General features: G+C 42.4%; 1 protein-coding gene across 5 annotated transcripts in view; it reads right to left on the bottom strand.

The window, feature by feature from the left end:
- thsd7ba (thrombospondin, type I, domain containing 7Ba) overlaps positions 1–22284 on the bottom strand; it is a 646137-nt gene that overhangs the window by 345558 nt on the left and 278295 nt on the right. For all 5 annotated transcript variants that reach the window (XM_067987207.1, XM_067987208.1, XM_067987209.1 and 2 more), the window contains exon 6: positions 2176–2331. In XM_067987207.1, coding sequence (XP_067843308.1) covers positions 2176–2331 — 156 coding nt within the window. The remainder of the gene's footprint in view (positions 1–2175; positions 2332–22284) is intronic.

The raw sequence follows: 22284 nt of genomic DNA on the forward strand, positions 1-22284 counted from the left end.
CAGCTCAAAGTCAAATAGGACGCAAAGGTTGCGAACAATAGGCTTCAAACTGAGACAGTGGCCGGGGAAGGGTTGGAATCAGAGGTGAGGGTACGGTGTTCATGGTGGGGGCTGTAGACGATGGCTTCAGTCTACCTAATAGGAAGATGGAGGAATCTGCAGCACATCCAAGACTGGATGTCGGACAAGCAATCTGACAACGCGGAGGCAGTGGAGGAGTCAAGAAAGGTGATGGAGAGATCGAGGTGGGTGTCATAAACATAAATGTGGATGCTGACCCCATGTCTGCAGATGATGTCATCGAGGGGCAGCATGTAGATTAGGAAGAGAAGGGGGCCAAAGATAAATCCTTGGGGGAGTCTGAGGTCACAGTGCAAGGGCTGAATGCAAAACCATTGCTGGAGATATTTTGGCTATGATTGGACAGGTAAGATTGGAAGCAAGAGAGGACAGAAAAACCTGCATGAAACATGGTCCCTCTCCCATCTCTCTCCACCACAAACTTTATATTTTTCTATTTTACTGATACTACTCTGGTCAGTATATCTCTGAACTTTCCTCTCTCGTTCCTTCAAAGCCCCAATATGTGGTCTGACACATTCTTCCTCCTCCTGTGTTCTACTTAAGATTCAGTGCACAGGCCCCTGTTCTAACTCACTTTTTCCTAGAATCTCACAACTGTGTCTTGTATTCCTGCAACAATCTGCAGGCTTTGAAAGCCCAAACTTGATATCATCTAATCAGTACTTTATGATTTACCTCATCTCTTCTATTTTTTTGAAAACTTGGTGGCATCCTGCACTATGGGCCTTCGCCCTTTACCATGGATCCTGAAGAAAAATAAAAGCAGAGAATTCTCATCCAAAATCCTAAACAGAATTGAAAATTTGTATTCAACATATTGCAATCTGTTCGATCTTTCTAAATCAATCATATTAACTGCTCCTTAAATTTTATTAGTTGTTCTGCCTGGGAGGATTAAATGAAAAATGTCGTTTTACTTCAGCAAATATGCCATCATATTGCTTTTATTTTCTGTTTTATCCCATTTTTGTTCTAATCTTTCCTTCTATGTACCTTTCTTCTTGCTTACCTTTTGGCCATTTTACATATTTTTCAAACCAATGACTCTCATCTCAGGTGTTCGATACAAGATAAATGCTGTCCAATTCCAGCCCTAAAATATGCATTGGCCTTAGTTTCAGCAGAGCATGCCCTGATAAACCATCCTTGACACCTCTCTGAGATTGACCATTTGGTTGCAACTAGTGCTGAATTATGGACAGTTTTATGCTATGGATTCGAGACCTACTAGGAGTGGATTATAACTGTCCAAACTCACTTCCCTTCGGAGCCTTAAAGCCAACGGATAGAGAAGATTTTCATGGTAACTGCCTGGAATGGATTTCAAAGGGAAAAGAACAGTGCTGCAATGCATAATACCTTTCAACTTTGAAATAAAATGCTATTGACCCATCACCATGTTCAATGTTCTGCAGAATAGGCATTTATACCATGAACAAAATAATCCGAATTGCATTTCTTGAATCCAATTCATACAATTGACACCCTCTCATCAATCCAAGGAGGAACATAACAATTCCCCCGGGTTCAATTAAATTTCTAGTTTCATTCTCTAAATGTTGCTTTGGTCTGTTGGTCACTGATAATTATTTTGAAATTGTCGAACTTCCTTTTGAATTACAGCTGTGTAATGTGCACATCATTTATGGAACATAACAGGTGTTAAATGGCATAACTGAGCAAGAAATGTGTCTTTGCCAAAGAAGGGATTGAAGTTTTTTTTTCCCCTGGAGACACTCAAATAATTACAGAATAACCCTGAATTTTAGAGTAACTTGTGAAGCTTTTAATCATAAGAGGTGAAACACACAGAAATATTTGTAATTAATAAGGCATTATTAATGTTTATTACTGATTTTTTGATATTTAGTGCATTTCATTCACCATTACCTAATTCATCCCCACTTGAAGTAGATGATAAGTCTTGTTCACTCATAACATGGAACTTCATGAATTTTGTCACACTCAAGAAGCTACCAGTGAAATTTCTAAATATTCCAAAATTTACAGATTATAAGCTTCATCACTGAAAAAGAAGGGGAGAGTACCACTAAAAAGAATCAATTTAAAATGAAAATAAAGCAGTGAAACCTTTATTCCTTTGAGGATCCTGACAGTTCTCAGGGATGCAGTTTCCCCATGTAGACCAGGCTGAAACCAGGCAGTCAGTAGGACAGGCAATGGTGCAAAGCTGTGAAGTAACTGGTATTGGTCCTGTGCATAGGCTGTGGTCCACTGGTCTAGACACTGAAAAAAAGCAGAAGCAGTTATTGCTTCCGTTATTCAATTTTTAGAACAAATAAGCCAAGAGGATGAAGGTTTAGCAGTGCATTAATGTGCCAATTTTGAAACCAAGAACAAAAGGAGTAAGATATAAAAATGAGCATGACAGCACAATAAAATCATCAATGACATTGTCTGCAAGCATCAAGCCCAAACCAAATATAGGCCAGGAAAGACCAATGTTTAATTCCCCATCCCCTCCAATGTTCTCCCCTTCTGAAAGTACTCATTCAAGTTGGGGTATGGCTGTACAGATACCAGAAATGATATGGTATCCCAGCCAAGTAATCATTGTTGAAATGTGTAACCAGAAAGTAAGGGGTCAATTTTAAATCTTCCCACTTGGCAGAAACCAGGGGGCGGGGAAGTTAAAATGAAGCGGAGGACTTACCCACTCTTTTCCATCCCCGATCTGGCTGACTACAATTTTAAATTACAGGCGGCACCCACCCCAAACCAGTGGGACCCTCTTTAAACGTGCAGATATTTTTTTTTATTCGTTTATGGGATGTGGGCATCGCTGGCAAGGCCAGCATTTATTGCCCATCCCTAATTGCCCTCGAGAAGGTGGTGGTGAGCCGCCTTCTTGAACCGCTGCAGTCCGTGTGGTGAAGGTTCTCCCACAGTGCTGTTAGGAAGGGAGTTCCAGGATTTTGACCCAGCGACGATGAAGGAACGGCGATATATTTCCAAGTCGGGATGATGTGTGACTTGGAGGGGAACGTGCAGGTGGTGTTGTTCCCATGTACCTGCTGCCCTTGTCCTTCTAGGTGGTAGAGGTCACGGGTTTGGGAGGTGCTGTCGAAGAAGCCTTGGCGAGTTGCTGCCGTGCATTCTGTGGATGGTACACACTGCAGCCACAGTGCGCCGGTGGTGAAGGGAGTGAATGTTTAGGGTGGTGGATGGGGTGCAAATCAAGCAAGCTGCTTTGTCCTGGATGGTGCCGAGCTTCTTGGGTGTTGTTGGAGTTGCACTCATCCAGGCAAGTGGAGAGTATTCTATCACACTCCTGACTTGTGCCTTGTAGATGGTGGAAAGGCTTTGGGGAGTCAGGAGGTGAGTCACTTGCCGCAGAATACCCAGCCTCTGACCTGCTCTTATAGCCACAGTATTTATGCGGCTGGTCCAGTTAAGTTTCTGGTCAATAGTGACCCCCAGGATGTTGATGATGGGGGATCAGGCTCTGATGACATCATCGAGGCCTGATCTTCCACTTGAACCTGAGGCCTGAGCGGGGGAGCAGTGATGGCTTCCCCGCCAGAACAACTTTGGCAGGAACACTACAGATTATAAGCTTCATCACTGAAAAAGGGGAGAGTCCAGAAGGGGATCAACGTGCCAAGTTCTTTTACGTTCTTTTTAGTTTCCTTCCGTTTTAATAGGAAAGTCAGCAAGCGGCATGATAATGAGTGAGTGATTCCTGTCAAGTTTTCTGTAAAGGATTTGCTTTGTTGTTGCTGATTCTGTTTGTTTAAATAGTGTTCAGTCCCTACCCTACTGAATTCTTATCTTCCCACAGAAATTTGGGATTAAAACAATACAACTGCCATGGCTATTAAAATATGGGATCAGGCTCGGTGGGCCAAAAGATCTACTCCACATTACACTCAAAATGGGTACAGTGCTGGTCAGTATCCAGTTTTCAAGCAGTGGGTAATGCAGTGATTTGGATGGGACAGTAAATTTTAAAAAATGTCCTTTCACCTGTGAACTCTTGCCTGAAGTGAGTTTGGACAGTTTCAATGCAATTATAGGTATGGGTCTGAACCACCCACTAGTAAATTGTCACAAAGTGATATCCTCACTCAGAGTAGTCACAGGGATGGCAAGTATAAGAAATGCAAATGTACAATGCATTTTCACAGTGGTAGAATTATTGGGATTGAGAGAAGGGAATGGTACTTTGCATTTGACCAGAGAGTGTTTGACACTGGTCACCTTGGTCCCCACACAAAAAAAGTGGAATAACTTGTAATTGGAATAAGTGACTTGAAAATTATGGCATTATGTTGATCATTCTTTTCTGTTTGTTGTCAAAGAGAAAAAGAGTATAATTAAAGAAAGCACTAACTCTGAAAGAATTCATGACATTCAATTTTTGTTAACAAACTCAAACTTAAAGCATAATGCCAGAAAAACACTTTTTAATAGGATAATTTATAATTATTATAATTAATTTTAGGAAATGCAGAAGATGACATTACTGAAATCTTGTGTCAGCATTCAGCTAGACAGTCTATAGGGGTTTCACATAGGTCACAAAAGAACCAGGCATTCACGTAAATAAGGTTGTGTAACAATGAAGCAATTAATGAGCTAGCAAAAATTATAATATGCATCAGCTGCCAGAGTACAGATAGAGATTCAGCACAAAAATAAAAAGGATCTAATTAAATATTCACACTTATCATCCCATTAACAATAACTGAAATATAAATGATGTAGCTATGAGCATTCTTACATATAGGGATTGACAACATAAGTAAGAAATGCTTAGCTTACCAGAGCTGAATATTTAATCTAACTCAAATCTTCCCAAAATAAATTTGTTCTGCTACCACTGTCATTCGCACATTTCCGGAGCTCCAGTACTACACTAAATATTGGACCAACCAAATGGAAGCATTCTTTATTTTTATATAGCAGCAAGAATGTGCCTGTTCTGAATTTTGAGATGTGAGTGCACTTTATTTCAACATTACTACATTACAACAGTGTCTACACTTCAAAAGTACTTCATTGGCTCTAACGTGCTTTGGGACGTCCTGAAGTCGTGAAAGGCATTATATCAATGCTTGCTTTCTTTCTTTCGTAGCTCACACAAGTACCAGTATATGCTCTCCCATTTACCATGCTGCATCACTAAGGCAGGGCCGAAGCAATGTTAATATAATTCCCGAGTTGCTGCCAGAGATACAGTACAACATTTTAGGTGTCACACCTGTGCCATTTCCAATATTACCTGCACTGTTGCTTCCTCAACCCAGAATGTCTTGTCATCCAGTTGTCATAACCAAGCTAACCTTAATATAGAGCTATCCCCTCTGCCAGTTCCTGTGGTGATTTTAGTCCTTCCCTTCACAACTTTCTTACTGTCCATGCAGACCAATCTTCATTATTGTAGAATTGGTCATTTTGTTCTCCCAGATGATATGCAGCATCCTTTTTGCAGTGTTTCCCAAAAGCATCCAGTCTCTGCTTCTGTGCTTTTGTCAGGATACAGATCTCAACATTATTTCTAATGTTGACTATACACTGGTCTCACACACATTCCTTTTTATGGCCCATAGTACATGTGTCCAATTTTTTTTAAAGGTAGTTTCCATAGGAAGGACATGGGGGGTGATTTTAGGAGGCAATTGCAGGTGCGTTAGGGGCGGGGGGGGGGGTCTCCGAAAATCACGCTCGAGTTCAGACGCGGGCTCCAACCCGCCGATTTCCGAGTTTCCCAGGGACCCACACGTGTGCGCGTGGGCGACCTGAAACCGGAAGTCCCGCCGGCGATTAAAGCAGACGGGATGACAGTTAAAGAGCCAAATGTACCTCATCGAAGTACTTAAGGCACTTTACCTGTGACAGATTAAGTAGTTAGAAAGATTTTTTTTAAAAACTTACCTGGGTGGTTTGCCCACTGCTTCTGATTCACGCCAGGTGAAACCAGGCATGAAGGGCCGGATCAGAGCAAAAGAAACAAAATAAATTAAATAAAAAACAATGGAAGGAAGGGAAAACACTAAATGAACCTACCTTTGCACCCTGCTCCGATGTCCGATGTCACCCTCTCCCTCCTCCCCCCGTCTTCCAGTCCAGCGCCGGATCTTCCATTCTCCACCCACCCTCCGCCCAGACTTTCGTTCCAGCGCCAGATGACGTCTGGCTCTCTCTCTTTCTCGCCCCAGCCCCACCTCGCAATGCAGCTCCAGACGGCAGCCAGCCTATCAATCAGGCTAGCTGCCGGGCCCGAAAGCCAGAGAGAACGTCAATCATCATCAATCAACATGCAATCACGTCGGAAACTGTAGGTTTTGTTCATGCGGGTTTGCCATGCACACCTTCACCGCCCTCCACCTGCTGCCAACCTGCCACCATTGTAAAATCGAGCCCATGATGGTATTTCTTCCTTGATGTCTGTCAGAAACTCATTTAAATTTGTAGATTCAGATTTATTAATTGGCACTAAATGGCATTTCATGCTGCTAAACCAAATGGCACTTTGAAAACATCAGCACCATAAATTGCACAGTGCATTGGGCTGTGCACTGACACGCTGAAAAAACATTTCGCTTGACTTGTAATTCAATCTATAACTTAGGAGCTAGAAGGAACATCTTCTTCCAGTCTGTAATGTTTCATTAGCTGGAAACAGCCAAGACTTGTTACATTTCATTATGTACTTACAATTAGCAAGGTCTTTGATCTCGTACAGTGTTGTCCAATAGAAATCGCTGACTAGCCACTAGGACAGTTCCGACGGGCCTCAGCAAAGAATCGTATAGATCTCCTCAGAAGACAAACACGGGACGCAACCAATAGAGTACCCTTCATCGTCCAGTACTTCCCCGGAGCGGAGAAACTACGCCATGTTCTCCGCAGCCTTCAACATGTCATCAATGACGACGAACACCTCACTAAGGCCATCCCCACGCCTCCACTACTCGCCTTCAAACAGCCACCTAACCTCAAACAGACCATCGTTCGCAGCAAATTACCCAGCTTTCAGGAGAACAGCGTCCACGACACCACACAACCCTGCCACGGCAACCTCTGCAAGACATGCCAGATCATCGACACAAATACCACCATCACACGAGAGGACACCACCCACCAGGTACATGGTTCATACTCCTGTGACTCGGCCAACGTTGTCTACCTCATACGTTGCAGGAAAGGATGCCCCGGAGCATGGTACATTGGCGAGACCATGCAGACACTGCGACAACAGATGAATGGACACCACGCAACAATAACCAGACAGGAGGGTTCCCTCCCAGTCGGGGAACACGTTAGCAGTCAAGGACATTCAGCCACCGATCTTCGGGTAAGCGTTCTCCAAGGCGGCCTTTGAGACACACAACAACGCAAAATCGTCGAGCAGAAATTGATAGCCAAGTTCCGCACCCATGAGGATGGCCTCAACCGGGATCTTGGGTTCATGTCACGCTACACGTAACCCCACCAGCAGGGAAAAAAAAGTTATCTGTTTTTAATACAACTGGACATTCTCTCTCTCTCTCTCTCTCTCTCTGCCTTTCGGGTCTCTTTCTCTCTTTGTCTGTGTAATTTGACCCATTGTGTATTCAGTATACTGGGACGTACTGTTTTCCGTGGCTAACCTGTCTGAACACTAACGACACCTTTTGATTGGTGTGATCGTGTCCCAGCCTAATATAAGATATGCGATTTGAGAACCTCTCATTCACTCACTCACCTGACGAAGGAGATAATCTCCGAAAGCTTGTGATTTTCAAATAAAACTGTTGGACTATAACCTGGTGTTGTAAGATTCCTCACATTTGTCCACCCCAGTCCATCACCGGCATCTCCACATCATAGCCACAGGAGTGGCTGCAGTAACATTGTTTTAGCCACATGCACAAATTTTAATAGCTTGCAAACAATATAGGTAAATGTTCTTCGCATGTTTATTGGGAGTCCTCATTCTAACAACAAAAGGAAACAGACTTCATCTCCAGGAAAGAAAATGGTAGTTGGCAGCTTCACATTACAAATTTTTGCAGTTCTGTTGACCAGTTTCAAAATGTAAAGAAGTGGAGTGTTCACTGTGGATGCTGCCATGTTACTTTTGCCTCAATGTTATTTATTGATGTGCAGAGAAAATTACTTTTTACTTATGTCTGCCAACAGCTCATAAAAGTGAAATATTAAAAGCAAATACTAAATTCAACTGTCAGGTTATCTGTCGTTTAACTTTTGAGGTGTGCTATACTGCATCACAGTTTGAATTTTAATGCTGGAACACCAAAAGGTGAGTCACAGTCACAAATTTGTATGCCAGCAAGCTAAAAACGAGCAGTATTTGCTGCTGTGGTTTGCTGTGACTCCATTTGTAATTAGGAGCAACTATCTGCCTATCTTGGTCCCTGCTGAGTTTGTTTGTCTGTCCAAATGATACAAGTTTGTTAAAATTGCACTCACATAACTCAGAATCTCTTCATTCGCAATTAAAGAACTGACTGATTTATTTTGGTTGGTTCCATGGGGAAATGAGCACAGTGATTTGAAGGGATAAGAAAGAAGTCTAGCTAGCAGCTAAGAAAGGGCATACAAGTAGCTTTTCCAGATGAATTAATATTATATAACATACGCTGGAGTGTTATTTCCTGGTAATCAACTGAAGATTATTCCCTTAATGAAACTGAAGTAATGATGTCAGAATCATTAATTCTCTTGTTGATCCTCTTAATGATGAGAAACTCACTGACAGCTGCTACCAGCATAAAAGTAACTAAAACAGAATACTGTACTCATAAAAAATTAAACAGAGCTTATTAGACATAAAAAAAAATCACGGCTTGATCGTGATGCAGTTATCTGTGACAGTCACAGAAATTAGACAAGCATTTCGGTAATAAATATTTCCAATATAGAGACAGGGAAATCTTATTTGCATTTTCTTCTTGTCCCCCTTCCTTTTTATAGCCCGAAAGTATGTTTACTCATTTTGTGATGTAATTGTATTTTAATAGGTGAAAATAAAACAGAAAGCTGTTATATTCCTTACATTTGGAGCAAAGTAAAAAAAAAGGTTTTTGAATGCAGCATAGACTGGTCGGACAAAAGTCTCAAGCTGGTTTTTTTCCAGCCAAACAGGTCCTAAGTGAACAGTTTCATCCCAGTCCTTAATGGCTGTGAATCCACAACACAGAACTGCCCACAAACTGATACGAAACTGACATTTTCTCTCTGGAGAGTCATAGAGTCATAGAGTCATAGAGTTATACAGCACGGATAGAGGCCCTTCGGCCCATCGTGTCCGCGCCGGCCATCAGCCCTGTCTACTCTAATCCCATATTCCAGCATTTGGTCCGTAGCCTTGTATGCTATGGCATTTCAAGTGCTCATCCAAATGCTTCTTGAATGTTGTGAGGGTTCCTGCCTCCACAACCCTTTCAGGCAGTGAGTTCCAGACTCCAACCACCCTCTGGGTGAAAAAGTTCTTTCTCAAATCCCCTCTAAACCTCCCACCTTTTACCTTGAATCTATGCCCCCTTGTTATAGAACCCTCAACGAAGGGAAAAAGCTCCTTAGTATCCATCCTATCTGTGCCCCTCATAATTTTGTACACCTCAATCATGTCCCCCCTCAGCCTCCTCTGCTCCAAGGAAAACAAACCCAATCTTCCCAGTCTCTCTTCATAGCTGAAGCGAAGAGGAAAAGGTGGTTCATTTGGGAACTGTAAAAAATCATATCAGTACAATGAAGTTGGAGATGCTGTTCTGTGGTCAGGTTTTAAGACAAGTGATGAGGATAGCAACTATAAAGTAAATATAATTCGACCCCGAGGAATAGTGACCACAATATGATTAAATTTAAAAATTATCTGCCAATCACCACCAGTAAGGATCCAGTCAAAATTAAGTGATTTAAAAAAAAGCAAACTTCAAAACAAAGAGGGAAGAACTAAAATGAATTTAATTGGGAAATACTGATGAAAGATATCTCAGTCGAGAAAAAAATGAACACTTTTAAATCAACAATGTTGAACATGCAAGATAAGTAGATATACATCAAAAATAAGCCTAGACTAAATAAACAAATATTTTTCAGAATGTATGAGTAAATCAATCCAACTATATATCTTTGATTTTAGAATTCTCATCCTCGTATTCAAATCCCTCCGCAGCCTCACCCCTCCCTATCTTTATAACTTCCTCCAGCCCTACAACTCTCTAAGCACTCTGTGTTCCTCCAACTCCAACCACCTTTTATACATCCCCCACTCCCCTTTGCCCCACCACTGGTGGACATGCCTTCAGTCGTCTAGGCGCTAAGCTCTGGAGTTCTCTTGCAAAACCTCCCTGTCTCTCCAACTTGTTCTCCTCCTTTAAGACCCTCCTTAAAACCTCTCTCTTTGGCTCAGCTTTTAGCCACCTGTCCTAATGTCTCCTTCTTTGGCTCAGTGTCAATTTTTGGCTGACGACACTCCTGTGAAGCGCCTTGGGCATTTTCCTACCTTAAAGGCACTCTATAAATGTAAGTTGTTGTCAATTAAAATGGGAATTAAAAAAGGAAGATTCAAGGCCTGCAGAGAAAAGAGGAGAATGTAAATATACGAAATTGCAAGAACATATGTAGGAGGCCTCACGCTTGTTATAGGTGGCTGCTAGTGATGTCTCAAAAATTATTCAACTCATTTTTAGTTCAGATGCCTTTTGGGCGTTCTTGCAGTGCAGAACGTTGGTCCCTGAAATTGGGCCTCATTGTGCCCATTTTATGCCCATAAAATGGGTACCCCATTGACTGAATTGTTGACTTGACATGTGTGCATGCGTACGTGCAGGAAATCAACTTACCATCACAATGCAGGATAAAAATAATGCTATGAAAGAAAGACAAATGTAAAGGTTACAACCTTTACATGATTTGAATAATTTATGCATTTATCTTTCAAATGTGCAGTAGGTTTGTGTCAACAGACAAGGAAAGCTGCCAGTGACAGCAATGTCTCTTAGCCTAATTTTTCCAACTATGAAAACAAATCTCAAGCCCTATAGACCACCTATTTTCTTTGTTTAAGTTTCATAGCAGTGTCATGCATGAGTTTACACTAAAGGAATAATTTTCTGAGTCTGCACTGCCGGTAGAGCACCTCACCCACCAGCGACACATACCAGAAACTCCGACACATGCTGCCAATGATTTTCCAACCATTGAAATGAAATAGTTGGAAAATCATTAGTGACGGCATGCAAATTTCCAATATGCTGTGCTGCCAAGTGAGGCTCACTGCCAGCAGTGCAGACTCAGAAAATGATTCCTTATCTGTGTAATTGCTCTTTGAAAAAAGTATATTATTCCAATTGAAAATCTAATAGTATGGGTTGCATTGCATTTGAAGTGTAGACCTGCAGTCCATCCAAATCATCCTCACATTGTAATTAATGTACAGAGTCCATAAATTCTTTTGAATGAGAACTAGGCAGTTGCTTGAAAAAGTTGTAGATTAAAAGGGATGGGAATCAAGCAGTAGAATGGGGTTAGAACGGTTGGCTCACGAAGAAAAATACTGGCATAGACTCCCCATACCCTTCGATATTCCTCTTTTTCAAGCAATTAAGTCCCTTTTAAAAGAAGTTCTGGACTGTGCTTGGTTAGTGGCAGAGAATGTCACATTCTAGCCACCTTCTATGCAAAGGAACCTTTTCTAACTTCCTCTTAAATTCTTTTGTGATTTTCCAAAATGATCATTACTATCTTGCCCACCTGTAGAAACAATTTATCACTATTTACCTTATCATAATCCATTCATAATCTTGTATATCTTTATCAAACCATGTCTTATTCTTCTCAGCTCCAATGAAAAAAGCCCTAATGTCTTAACGCTCTCTTCATAATTTCTCATTCCTAATAACATCCAGGTAAGATGGACCTTTTCTATCTTTTATATCATTCCAAAATGGGGTGCCCAGAACTGCACACAATACTCCAACTGTGGCCTTAGGGCTTATACAAATCAACATTACCTCTTTGCTTTTGTATTCTATACTTCCAGATTCCTTTTGCCTTTTTACTGACCATAACTATTTGTACTGCCACCAGTCTGTGTATCTGTAGACCAAGGTGTCTCTGTTCCTCTACTCCATTTTAAAATCCTACCATACAAGGTGCATTTCATTTCTTTATTCGTGCTTCCAAAATCTATTATTTCATATTTTTCTACATTGAAGTTCATCTTCCACCTACCTAGCCATCCTGCTAGCCTATGTCCTCCTGTAGTTTTTCCATGTCACAATTTGTAATATCTTCCAATTTGGTTATTGGTCCCTCAATTCCTAAATCCAGATCATGTGTAAAGAGGAGGTGAGGTCCTGCATGTAATCTGGTAAGGAGAATGCATTTAACAAAATATGTTTTTTCTGATTGAAGTGGCTCTTCGCTTCTGGCAAATGTCTGTCTGGGGCAGTGCTTACCAATACGTTAGTCACTAGCCACATGTGGCTAATTGCATTTCTGATTAGTAAATAAAAATTAGTTATGGACACCATCGTTGGGCATGTGATCTCAATACTCATATTCGCACAGTGAATACTTGTGTACTTTAACCTTTTTTGTGCATTTGTTGGTAAAATGATAAGACAAAAAACAGAATCTGCAAGTGTGTTTTGATCTGTCTGTGCGCTTTACTTCCTTGGTTACCTGCTCAAATGGTGAGCAACACCGATGAAGATGCTAGATTTCAACACCACGGAAACACAAGCAACATTGTATGGAGAGGGAAGTTGTCACTGTGATCAACTTGAAATAACCACTCCAAGCAAGGAGATGTACGCAAGCTCAACTAGTAACCGGCAGTCCCAACAGGACACACCGGAAGTTAATCAACATATTAATTACTTTTAACAGTAGTTGATTTCACGTACCTAACATTTTATGGAGAAAAACATGATAGATCTTAACCTCCGCTCCCATTTTCACAATCAGCAGGTGATGGCAATGGAGAAGAGCTGCACCAGAGCCACTGGGAGTGAAGGAGGTGTAAGCTGGTGCTTGGGGTGGGGATCCCCCATCAGTACACGGCCGGCAGGGTGGTCCACACCATTGGGGTCTACCCACCTTTCCTGGGCCACAGAAGCCTTCTCCTCCTTGCCAGATTTTCCACACTTCCCTCCCCCTCTGCTACTTTGCTGTAACCATTTACACCTCCTCTGGACCTACCTTTTATGTCTTTACTTGTCCCATTACCACCCTTCTTGCCTTGCACCATCAACCCTTTTGTCATTTAATAGCTCCTGCCCACCACCCTATCAAAGACCTTTCCCTTTGTTCTTTCCTTTCCTTTGGCTCTGTACTCACCTAAAAACTGTTAAATCTCTAACATCTTCCAGTTCTGAAACATTAACTCTATTTCTTTTTCCACAGACGCTACCTGACCTGCTGAGTGTTTTCCAGCATTTTCTGCTTTTATTTCCGATTTGCAGCATCCACGGTATTTTGCTTTTGTGGTAATTTCTTGGATTGCTTATCCTGAGTTATGGCATCTACTGTTGCAGCCACATTTTAAACTAAAAAGAGACACCACATTCATCACTGGGGTGGAAAATGCAAGTGACACAATGTTGCATAATGTTGCATTTCAAAGAAAACTGTGTTACTGCATCTATTGTTTGGTAACAAATGAGGATTTTGGTTGTGTGATGTTTAGCAAACAAAATTAAAAAGGTTTGCCAAACCTTTTCTTAAAAAATGCAGATCATACCTCTTTTGAAGAAATAATCTTTATATCCACATTATCCATCATGCCTGGATCATATACCCTCTCAATCTTCTTTACCACAACAAAGATTTACCTAATTCTATCAGCTCTTCCTCATAACTTAGTGCATTGAATCCTGGAACAATCCTGTCACCGTTTTCTGAAGCCTCTCTAATGAATCAATGTCAAATTTCTACAGGAAGGTAGGGCATTACAAATTGTAGCTCAATATATTTTTTAACTTCAATAGAGAATTGCTTACGGAGTTCTGATCTCCATTGCGACTGTATATGAGGTATCATGGGATGTTGCTGCACAACATTTAAAAGAGGTTCTGACATGGTGGGGAAGTTAAGATTTTAGATTTTTTTCCCCCTTCACCCAAAGGATTTGAAAATGAGTTATGTTTAAGTTTTGTATTTTAAAAGTGGTTTCACATAGGTTTAGAAAGTCAGAGGCTGCAACAACAGAGACAAAAGGTTTATCTATTAATGAACCAGGCACTGAAGATTGGTATTAAAGCCAATTTGTGGAATATTGCAGCTCAAAGTCAACTTCAAACTGAGGCAATGAGAGTCAATTGAACTCATCCTATGATCATAAGATCAGGATGGTCCCTATTCATTTTAATAGAAGGACAATGTTTTTGTCGACACAAACCCGCGACCTCTACCACCTAGAAGGACAAGAGCAGCAGGCACATGGGAACAACACCACCTGCACATTCCCCTCCAAGTTACACACCATCCCGACTTGAAAATATATTGCCGTTCCTTCATCGTCGCTCGGTCAAAATCCTGGAACTCCCTTCCTAACAGCACTGTGGGAGAACCTTCACCACACGGACTGCACCGGTTCAAGAAGGCAGCTCACCACCACCTTCTCAAGGGCAATTAGGGATGGGCAATAAATGCTGGCCTCGCCAGCGACGCCCACATCCTATGAACGAATAAAAAAAAAACCCCAAGGAGAGAGATACAGAAGATAATTTAAATGACAGTATTACTGGTGAATCACTAAATGGGGAAGAAGTCAGAAGATGGCTCTTCCACATGCTGGGAATGCAGAGAAAAAGGACACATGGGAAGTCAGTCAGGTTCTAAACAGGAGAGTGAACAGTGCAGGCTTGGGCCTAGAGCTGGAAGAGAAGATGCAAGAGGTCTGTTTTTGTAGTTAGACGTTGTCTAGTTAGAAAAGTAATCCCAAAAAAAAGTAAGTTAGCCCACAAAAGGGACAGGGCATGTATTTTTTTAAAATCATTTTTCAAGGAGAGAGGTGAATACTGAATGAAGTAAGTGAGATTTGTTTACAACTTTTACTCTGTGTTCACAAGCTGTCTGTAAAATAAAACAGTTTAACGATTCTTATCTGGCTTCATCTCACTGAAGTGTTTTTCAGTCTGTCTTCTGAAAGATTGGAGAAGTGTATATGAGGACTCGTAAAAAAGACAGAATATCCAGTTCACATCACAAGAGGGTCCTATTGTTACATTTCCCAGGTTACACTATCATATAAATAGATATTGAGCAGCACAGACACACTCCTGAATGCAGACCCAAAACTTACAAGTAACAATGCCTTACAACACAATTTACTGTAATGTCTATAAAAGAGCTACAGTCAAATGCTTATTGTACAGTTATGCCATTATTCATATCTGACAGATTTATTATTTTTAATCATAATTTTGATTAAAAATCTAAGATGAAAATATAAAAACTGTATGATTGAAGCTTGTACTGCAACAAACATAAGAGCGGATTTTCCTGGGCACCCTCTACCCCACTGCTAAACAGGAGCAGTGCACCCGTAGTGCTGCACCCATCTAAACCTGGCATCACTCCTACTTCCTGTACCAGACCATTTTAATAGCCCTGGGGCTGCCGTGGTGCAGGTTTGACCACTGGCATGCTTTAGCATTCGTGGCAGGGCCTGGAAATTCAGAGGCAACTGCAGGCCTCTCTGGCCCGGGTAATCAGGAATTTCTAGCTGCTGATGGAGATCAGCAACCAGAAGGTTCCCAAGTGAAATTCAGACTTCTGGGGCTTGTGGGCAAAAAATTAAAAATGTGGTCTCCCTGTAGATCTTTGGCCTGCCCCCAGGACCCCCCGGGTACCTTCTGCTTAGTCGGGAACTGGGAAAGACCACAATGCTAACTTTATCTGGGAACCCAGCAAGTGTTCAAAACAGAAACAGAGGCAAATGGTCAGGGAAACCCCCTCCTGCCTCGTTTTCATTTCTCCATCTGGCCTGCACCCTCAACAGGCACATGCCACCCTCAGCCCCCGCAGGAAAACTCTGGAAATCCTGGAGCAGCGGTAAAGTAGTAGAGATCCAGTGCCCCTTTTTAAGAACATAAGAACATAAGAAATTGGAGCAGGAGTAGGCCAATCGGCCCCTCGAGCCTGCTCCGCCATTCAATAAGATCATGGCTGATCTGATCCCAACCACAAATCTAAAGAACACAAGAAGTCGGAGCAGGACCCGGCCACATAGCCCCTGGGCCCTCTCCGCCACCCACAGGGCATTGACCGATCCGAACTCAGCTTCATGTCCAATTTCCTGCCCGCTCCCCATAACCCCTAATTCCCTTTACTTCTAGGAAACTGTCTATTTCTGTTTTAAATTTATCTAATGATGTAGCTTCCACAGCTTCCTGGGGCAGCAAATTCCACAGACCTACCACCCTCTGAGTGAAGAAGTTTCTCCTCATCTCAGTTTTGAAAGAGCAGCCCCTTAAAAGGGCTTCATCTCCGACCCGCGGATCGGTGGTGATGACTGAGCTGACATCTCCCAGAATGCTCCTATGACTCCTCTGTTGGATGTTTTACTTCCTGGTCGTCACTGAAGGGCTTCTTCTGCGATCCACTGTTCAGTGGAGGTGACTGAGCCGACTTCTCCCAGAATGCTCCTCTGTCTCCTCTGCTGGATGGAGAGGATTTTCCTAGCTCTTGCGCCCACACAACACCCAGTTCCTGGGCACAAGGACGAGGAAAAGCAGTTTCCCCAGTGTATGAACTTGGGATCGCTGAAGCAAAACAGCTACTGGCTGCTCCAAGGATTGAGTCTCTATAAACTTCTTAATGCATTGACAGTGCCTTCTTAAACCATTTTTAAAAGTAGTTTCATTATGTCACATTAATGCATGATAACAGATAGTATATCAAGTTTACAGCTTCAAAAAGGACAAATTATGACACTTGCAATGTTTTATTTTAGGGTTTCCACAAAGGTAACAGTCCCTGTCTTTTGAATTGAACAATGGCTTTGTGCTAGGTTTTCAATTATAGCAATGGTCAGATTGAGCCTGTGGCATATACATCAAAGACGTTCTGCAGCCTTGTTAAAAGAAATGTCTTATATTTCGGCAGTGTGAAACTACATATACTACAATATCTAGCAACCAAATATACTTGTCTTAGAGTTTCTTTCCAAGTAGTTTGTCATGGTTATGTTTGCTGTCAGGAGTAGCACATTTACTGAATGTTATCACATAAAAATTGCTACTTGCATATGGTTGAGTTCCGATTCCACAACAAAATGTCTCCCTGTTGTATCAGTATTATTATTATAGGGTGTCTGTGATTTTACATCAATAGCAATCCTTTCCACCTCAAATAAATTTAGGGTATAAAGGAAGTTCATAGAACCTCCTGCAATGGCTTCTCTTCCCAACCTGCACCATTACTGCTGGAGTCCCCCAAGGATCTATCCTTGGCCCCCTCCTGTTTCTCATCTACATGCTACCCTTCGTTGACATGATCCAAACACACAATGTCAGGTTCCAAATGTATGCTAACAACACCCAGTTCTACATTACCACCACCTCTCTCGACCCCTCCACTGCCGCTGTATTGTCAGACTGGTTGTCTGACATCCAGCCCGGGAAAAGCCAAAATTTCCTCCAATTAAACATTGGGAAGACCGGAGCCATTGTCTTTGGCTCCTGCCATGAACTCCATTCCCTAGGAACCGATTCCATCCCCCCACCAACCCCAGCCACTGTTCAGGCTGAACCAGACTGTTTGCAACCTCAGCGTCCTATTTGACCCTGAGCTGAGTTACTGACACCATATCCTCTCCATCACAAAAACGCTCCTTCCACCTCCATTACATCACCCGCCTCCGCCCTTGCCTCAGCCCATCTGCTGCTGAAACACTTATCCATGCTTTTGTTACCTCCAGACTTGGCTGTCCCACTGCTCTCCTGGCCAGCCTCCCATCTTCCACCCGACATAAATTCGAGCTTATCCAAAACTCTGCTACCCGTATGCTAACCCACACCAAGTCCAACTCATCCTAAGCTCGCTGACCTACATTGGTTCCCGGTCCATCAACACTTCAATTTTAAAATTCTTATCCTCGTGTTCAAATCCCTTCATGGCCTAGCCCTTCCCTGTCTCTGTAATCTCTTCCAGCCTTATAACCCCCTGAAAACTCTGGCCGCTTGTGCATCCCCCCCTCTTCCTTCACCTCACTATTTGTAGCTGTGCCTTCAGCCATCAAGGTCCTAAGTTCTGGAATTCCCTCTCTGAACCTCTCCATCTCACCACTTCTCCTCCTTTAAGACTGTTCTTAAAACCCACCTCTTGGACCAAGCTTTTAGTCAACTGTCCTAATATCACCTTCTTTGGCTCAGTGACAATTTTTGTCTGATTATGCTCCTGTGAAGTGCCTTGGGGTACTTCACTACATTTTACTGCATTAAAGGCACTATACAAATGCAAGTTGTTGTTCAGCTTTCTGTGTCCTATAGTTTTTAAACTGGAGTTTTGAAAAATTTTCAAATCAATGAGCTCCATTCAGTTGACATATTTCATGTGAAACTTCCTACTGAGAGATAAGGTGAAAGACTTTTATTCCAAAATACTATGTAAGGGGCTGACAGAGAAGTTAACTGTGATGGATACCCATGCATATTCTATTTGAATATCAAATTTGCTACATTTGGGGCCAGTTTTTTTATCTCCATTTTTCTTACTTTTCTCATTCTTTTGTTTGTGGATCTCGTGTCTTTTCACCCACCCACCCCCATTGTTTGCAGATTATTTTGTCCTTTTTATATTCTCAATCTTCTACTACACAGTTAACAGGTAATTTAACCCATTTACTTGTGCTCCAGAACTAGCTGCACCTCTAGCCAAACTGTTCCAGTACAGCTACAACACTGACATCTACCCGACAATGTGGAAAATTGCCCAGGTATGCCCTGTCCACAAAAAGCAGGACAAATCCAATCCCCATCAGTCTACTCTCAATCAGCAGCAAAGTGATGGAAGGTGTTGTCGACAGTGCTATCAAGCGGCACTTACTCACCAATAACCTGCTCACCGATGCTCAGTTTGGGTTCCGCCAGGACCACTCGGCTCCAGACCTCACTACAGCCTTGGTCCAAACATGGACAAAAGAGCTGAATTCCAGAGGTGAGGTGAGAGTGACTGCCCTTCATAATCAAGGCAGCATTTGACGGAGTGTAGCACCAAGGAGCCCCAGTAAAATTGAAGTCAATGGGAATCAGGGGGAAAACTCTCCAGTGGCTGGAGTCATACCTAGCACAAAGGAAGATGGTAGTGGTTGTTGGAGGCCAACAATCTCAGCCCCAGGACATTGCTGCAGGAATTCCTCAGGGCAGTGTCCTAGGTCCAACCATCTTTAGTTGCTTCATCAATGAACTTTCCTCCATCATAAGGTCAGAAATGGGGATGTTCGCTGATGATTGCAGAGTGTTCAGTTCCATTCACAACCCCTCAGATAAAGAAGCAGTCCGAGCCCACGTGCAGCAAGACCTGGACAACATCCAGGCTTGGGCTGATAAATGGCAAGTAAAATTCGTGTCAGGCAAGTGCCAGGCAATGACCATCTCCAACAAGAGAGTCTAACCACCTCCCCATGGCATTCAACGGCATTACCATCACCGAATCCCCCACCAACATCCTGGGGGTCACCACTGACCAGAAACTTAACTGGACCAGCCATATAAATACTGTGGCTACAAAAGCAGGTCAGAGGCTGGGTATTCTGTGACGAGTGACTCACCTCCTGACTCCCCAAAGCCTTTCCACCATCTACAAGGTACAAGTCAGGAGTGTGATGGAATACTCTCCACTTGCCTGGATGAGTGAGCTCAAACAACACTCAAGAAGCTCGACACCATCCAGGACAAAGCAGCCCGCTTGATTGGCACCCCATCCACCACCCTAAACATTCACTCCCTTCACCACCGGTGCACCGTGGCTGCAGTGTGTACCATCCACAGGATGCACTGCAGCAACTCGCCAAGGCTTCTTCAACAGCACCTCCCAAACCCGCGACCTTTACCACCTACAAGGACAAGAATTGCAGGTACATGGGAACAACACCACCTGCACGTTCCCCTCCAAGTCACACACCATTCCGACTTGGAAATATATCGCTGTTCCTTCATCGTCGCTGGGTCAAAATCCTGGAACTCCCTTTCTAACAGCACTGTGGGAGAACCTTCACCACACGGACTGCAGCGGTTCAAGAAGGCGGCTCACCACCACCTTCTCAAGGGCAATTAGGGATGGGTAATAAATGCTGGCCTCGCCAACGACGCCCACATCCCACGAACGAATAAAAAAAAAATTTACTTGTTTTCTGTGATTGGTGTATCTCCAGATTCTCCGCTCTCGCCTGCCCTTTTTTCTCAACCTTACTAAAAATCCTGTTTATCTTTCAATTGTAGTTCCAATGAAGGGTTACACACCCTAAACGTTATAAATTGACTTTTTTCTTTTGATACTTACTGACCTGTTGTTTATTTCCAGCATTTTATGTTTTTATTTCAGATTTCTAGTATTTGCAGCTTTTCCTTTTCAAGCTATATATTTTAAAATACAATTTGTTTTTAATAGTATCTACTTAATATCTTTGCTTCATTTTATTATTTAAATCTAAATAAATTCATGAGCTGTTTTAGTATGAGATATTTTGAATCATCTAATAGACTCAAGTTGCAGTGGGAAGCTATGTAAATTCCAGGTTAATTGGTAGCCCAGGTTACACGGGGGTGATTTCCATATATAGCACAGCTCTGGCAGACAGTGGGAGCAGGGCATCCGCAACGTCTGCCCGATGATGTCAGTTTGAGGCCTGATCCATTTTTGCTATTGGGATTCATTTTAATGTTCAGTGCAAGCTGCCAGTGCTAATCACATTCCCTAAAGGCAGCTTCCCACTGGGAGGGCAAGAAATTCTATGGGACAGCCTCTATTTAAAGGCAGCCAGCACCTCTTAATATCCATTTTTATTTGGTGGATATGAGAACTTGTTTCTCACAGTATGCTGAGAAACTGACTGCATAGAGCCGTTAAAGGACTCCTCAGGGCGGATTCAGTCAAATTTCCAGGACATGGCAGATGTTTTAAATGGCTACTTTGCATTAGTCGTCACTCCAGTAAACTATGCTCAGCTGCCATTAATATAATGTATAGTTAACACTAAAGTACCAATTGTCGAAGTGGGTGCAGATGTAATCCTGGAAAGAATAAGCGGTCCTAAGTCAGAAAGGGCTGCTGGGCCTGGGAGCCTTCAAATCAGTGTGCTCAAAGAGATAGGAACTTTGGGCTTGTTCCCATGGACTGGAGGGAGGCTCATGTTGTAACAATATTCAAAAAGGATAAGTCAGAACCAAGAAATGATGGGCCCATTAGCTTGACTTCAGTTATAGGCAGGTTGGTAGAAGGAATCATGAGAGATACTTTGCACAACTACCTGGACAGAGGAAGGTCATGTGGAAAAGAAGGTCGTGTCTCACCAATCTTCTTGAATTTTTTGAGGTGGTTACTGGGTTGGCAGATGAAGGTTGCCCAGATGATGTTGAGAATTTGGATTCTCGAAAAGCTTTTAACAAGGTACCACACAGTAGGCTAATTTATAACAGAAACCTCAGGGATAGGAAGGCAGATCCTGGAGTGGATAAGGAATTGGTTGCATTCTTATAGGCAGAGGATTGTTGTTAATGGTAGTGTTTCTGGGTGGAAACTGGTTACTAGTGGAGTCCTGCAGAGATGTGTGTTAGGATCATTACTCTTCACTATCTACATTAATGATTTGGATGAAGGTGCGGGGGAAACTGTGAGTAAGTTCATAGATGACACCAAGATTTGTGCTGGCGTTAAAACCCTGGATGAGAAAAATAAGACTACAATCAGATCTAAATGCAATGGAAGAATGAGCCCATGACAGGAAAAGATGACAATTAATTTCGATAAATGTAGTGTAGTGCACATGGACAGGACCAACAGCAGTCATGTATATACCACGCAGGGCTCGGTAATAAAATCTGTTATGTGGGAAAGCGACCTAGATCTTATAGTGCATGAGTCTCTAAAGGTTCATGATCAGTGCTGCAAGGCTATAGTAAAGGCTAAGAGAGTGCGGTGATGTATTGCTAGGATGATCCAATAATTTTTTTTAAAAAGCACGATAATGTCCTTTTATAAGACCTTGGTTACGCCTCA

Source organism: Heptranchias perlo, chromosome 7, assembly GCF_035084215.1.
Source record: "Heptranchias perlo isolate sHepPer1 chromosome 7, sHepPer1.hap1, whole genome shotgun sequence".
In the NCBI taxonomy this organism is placed as follows: domain Eukaryota; kingdom Metazoa; phylum Chordata; class Chondrichthyes; order Hexanchiformes; family Hexanchidae; genus Heptranchias; species Heptranchias perlo.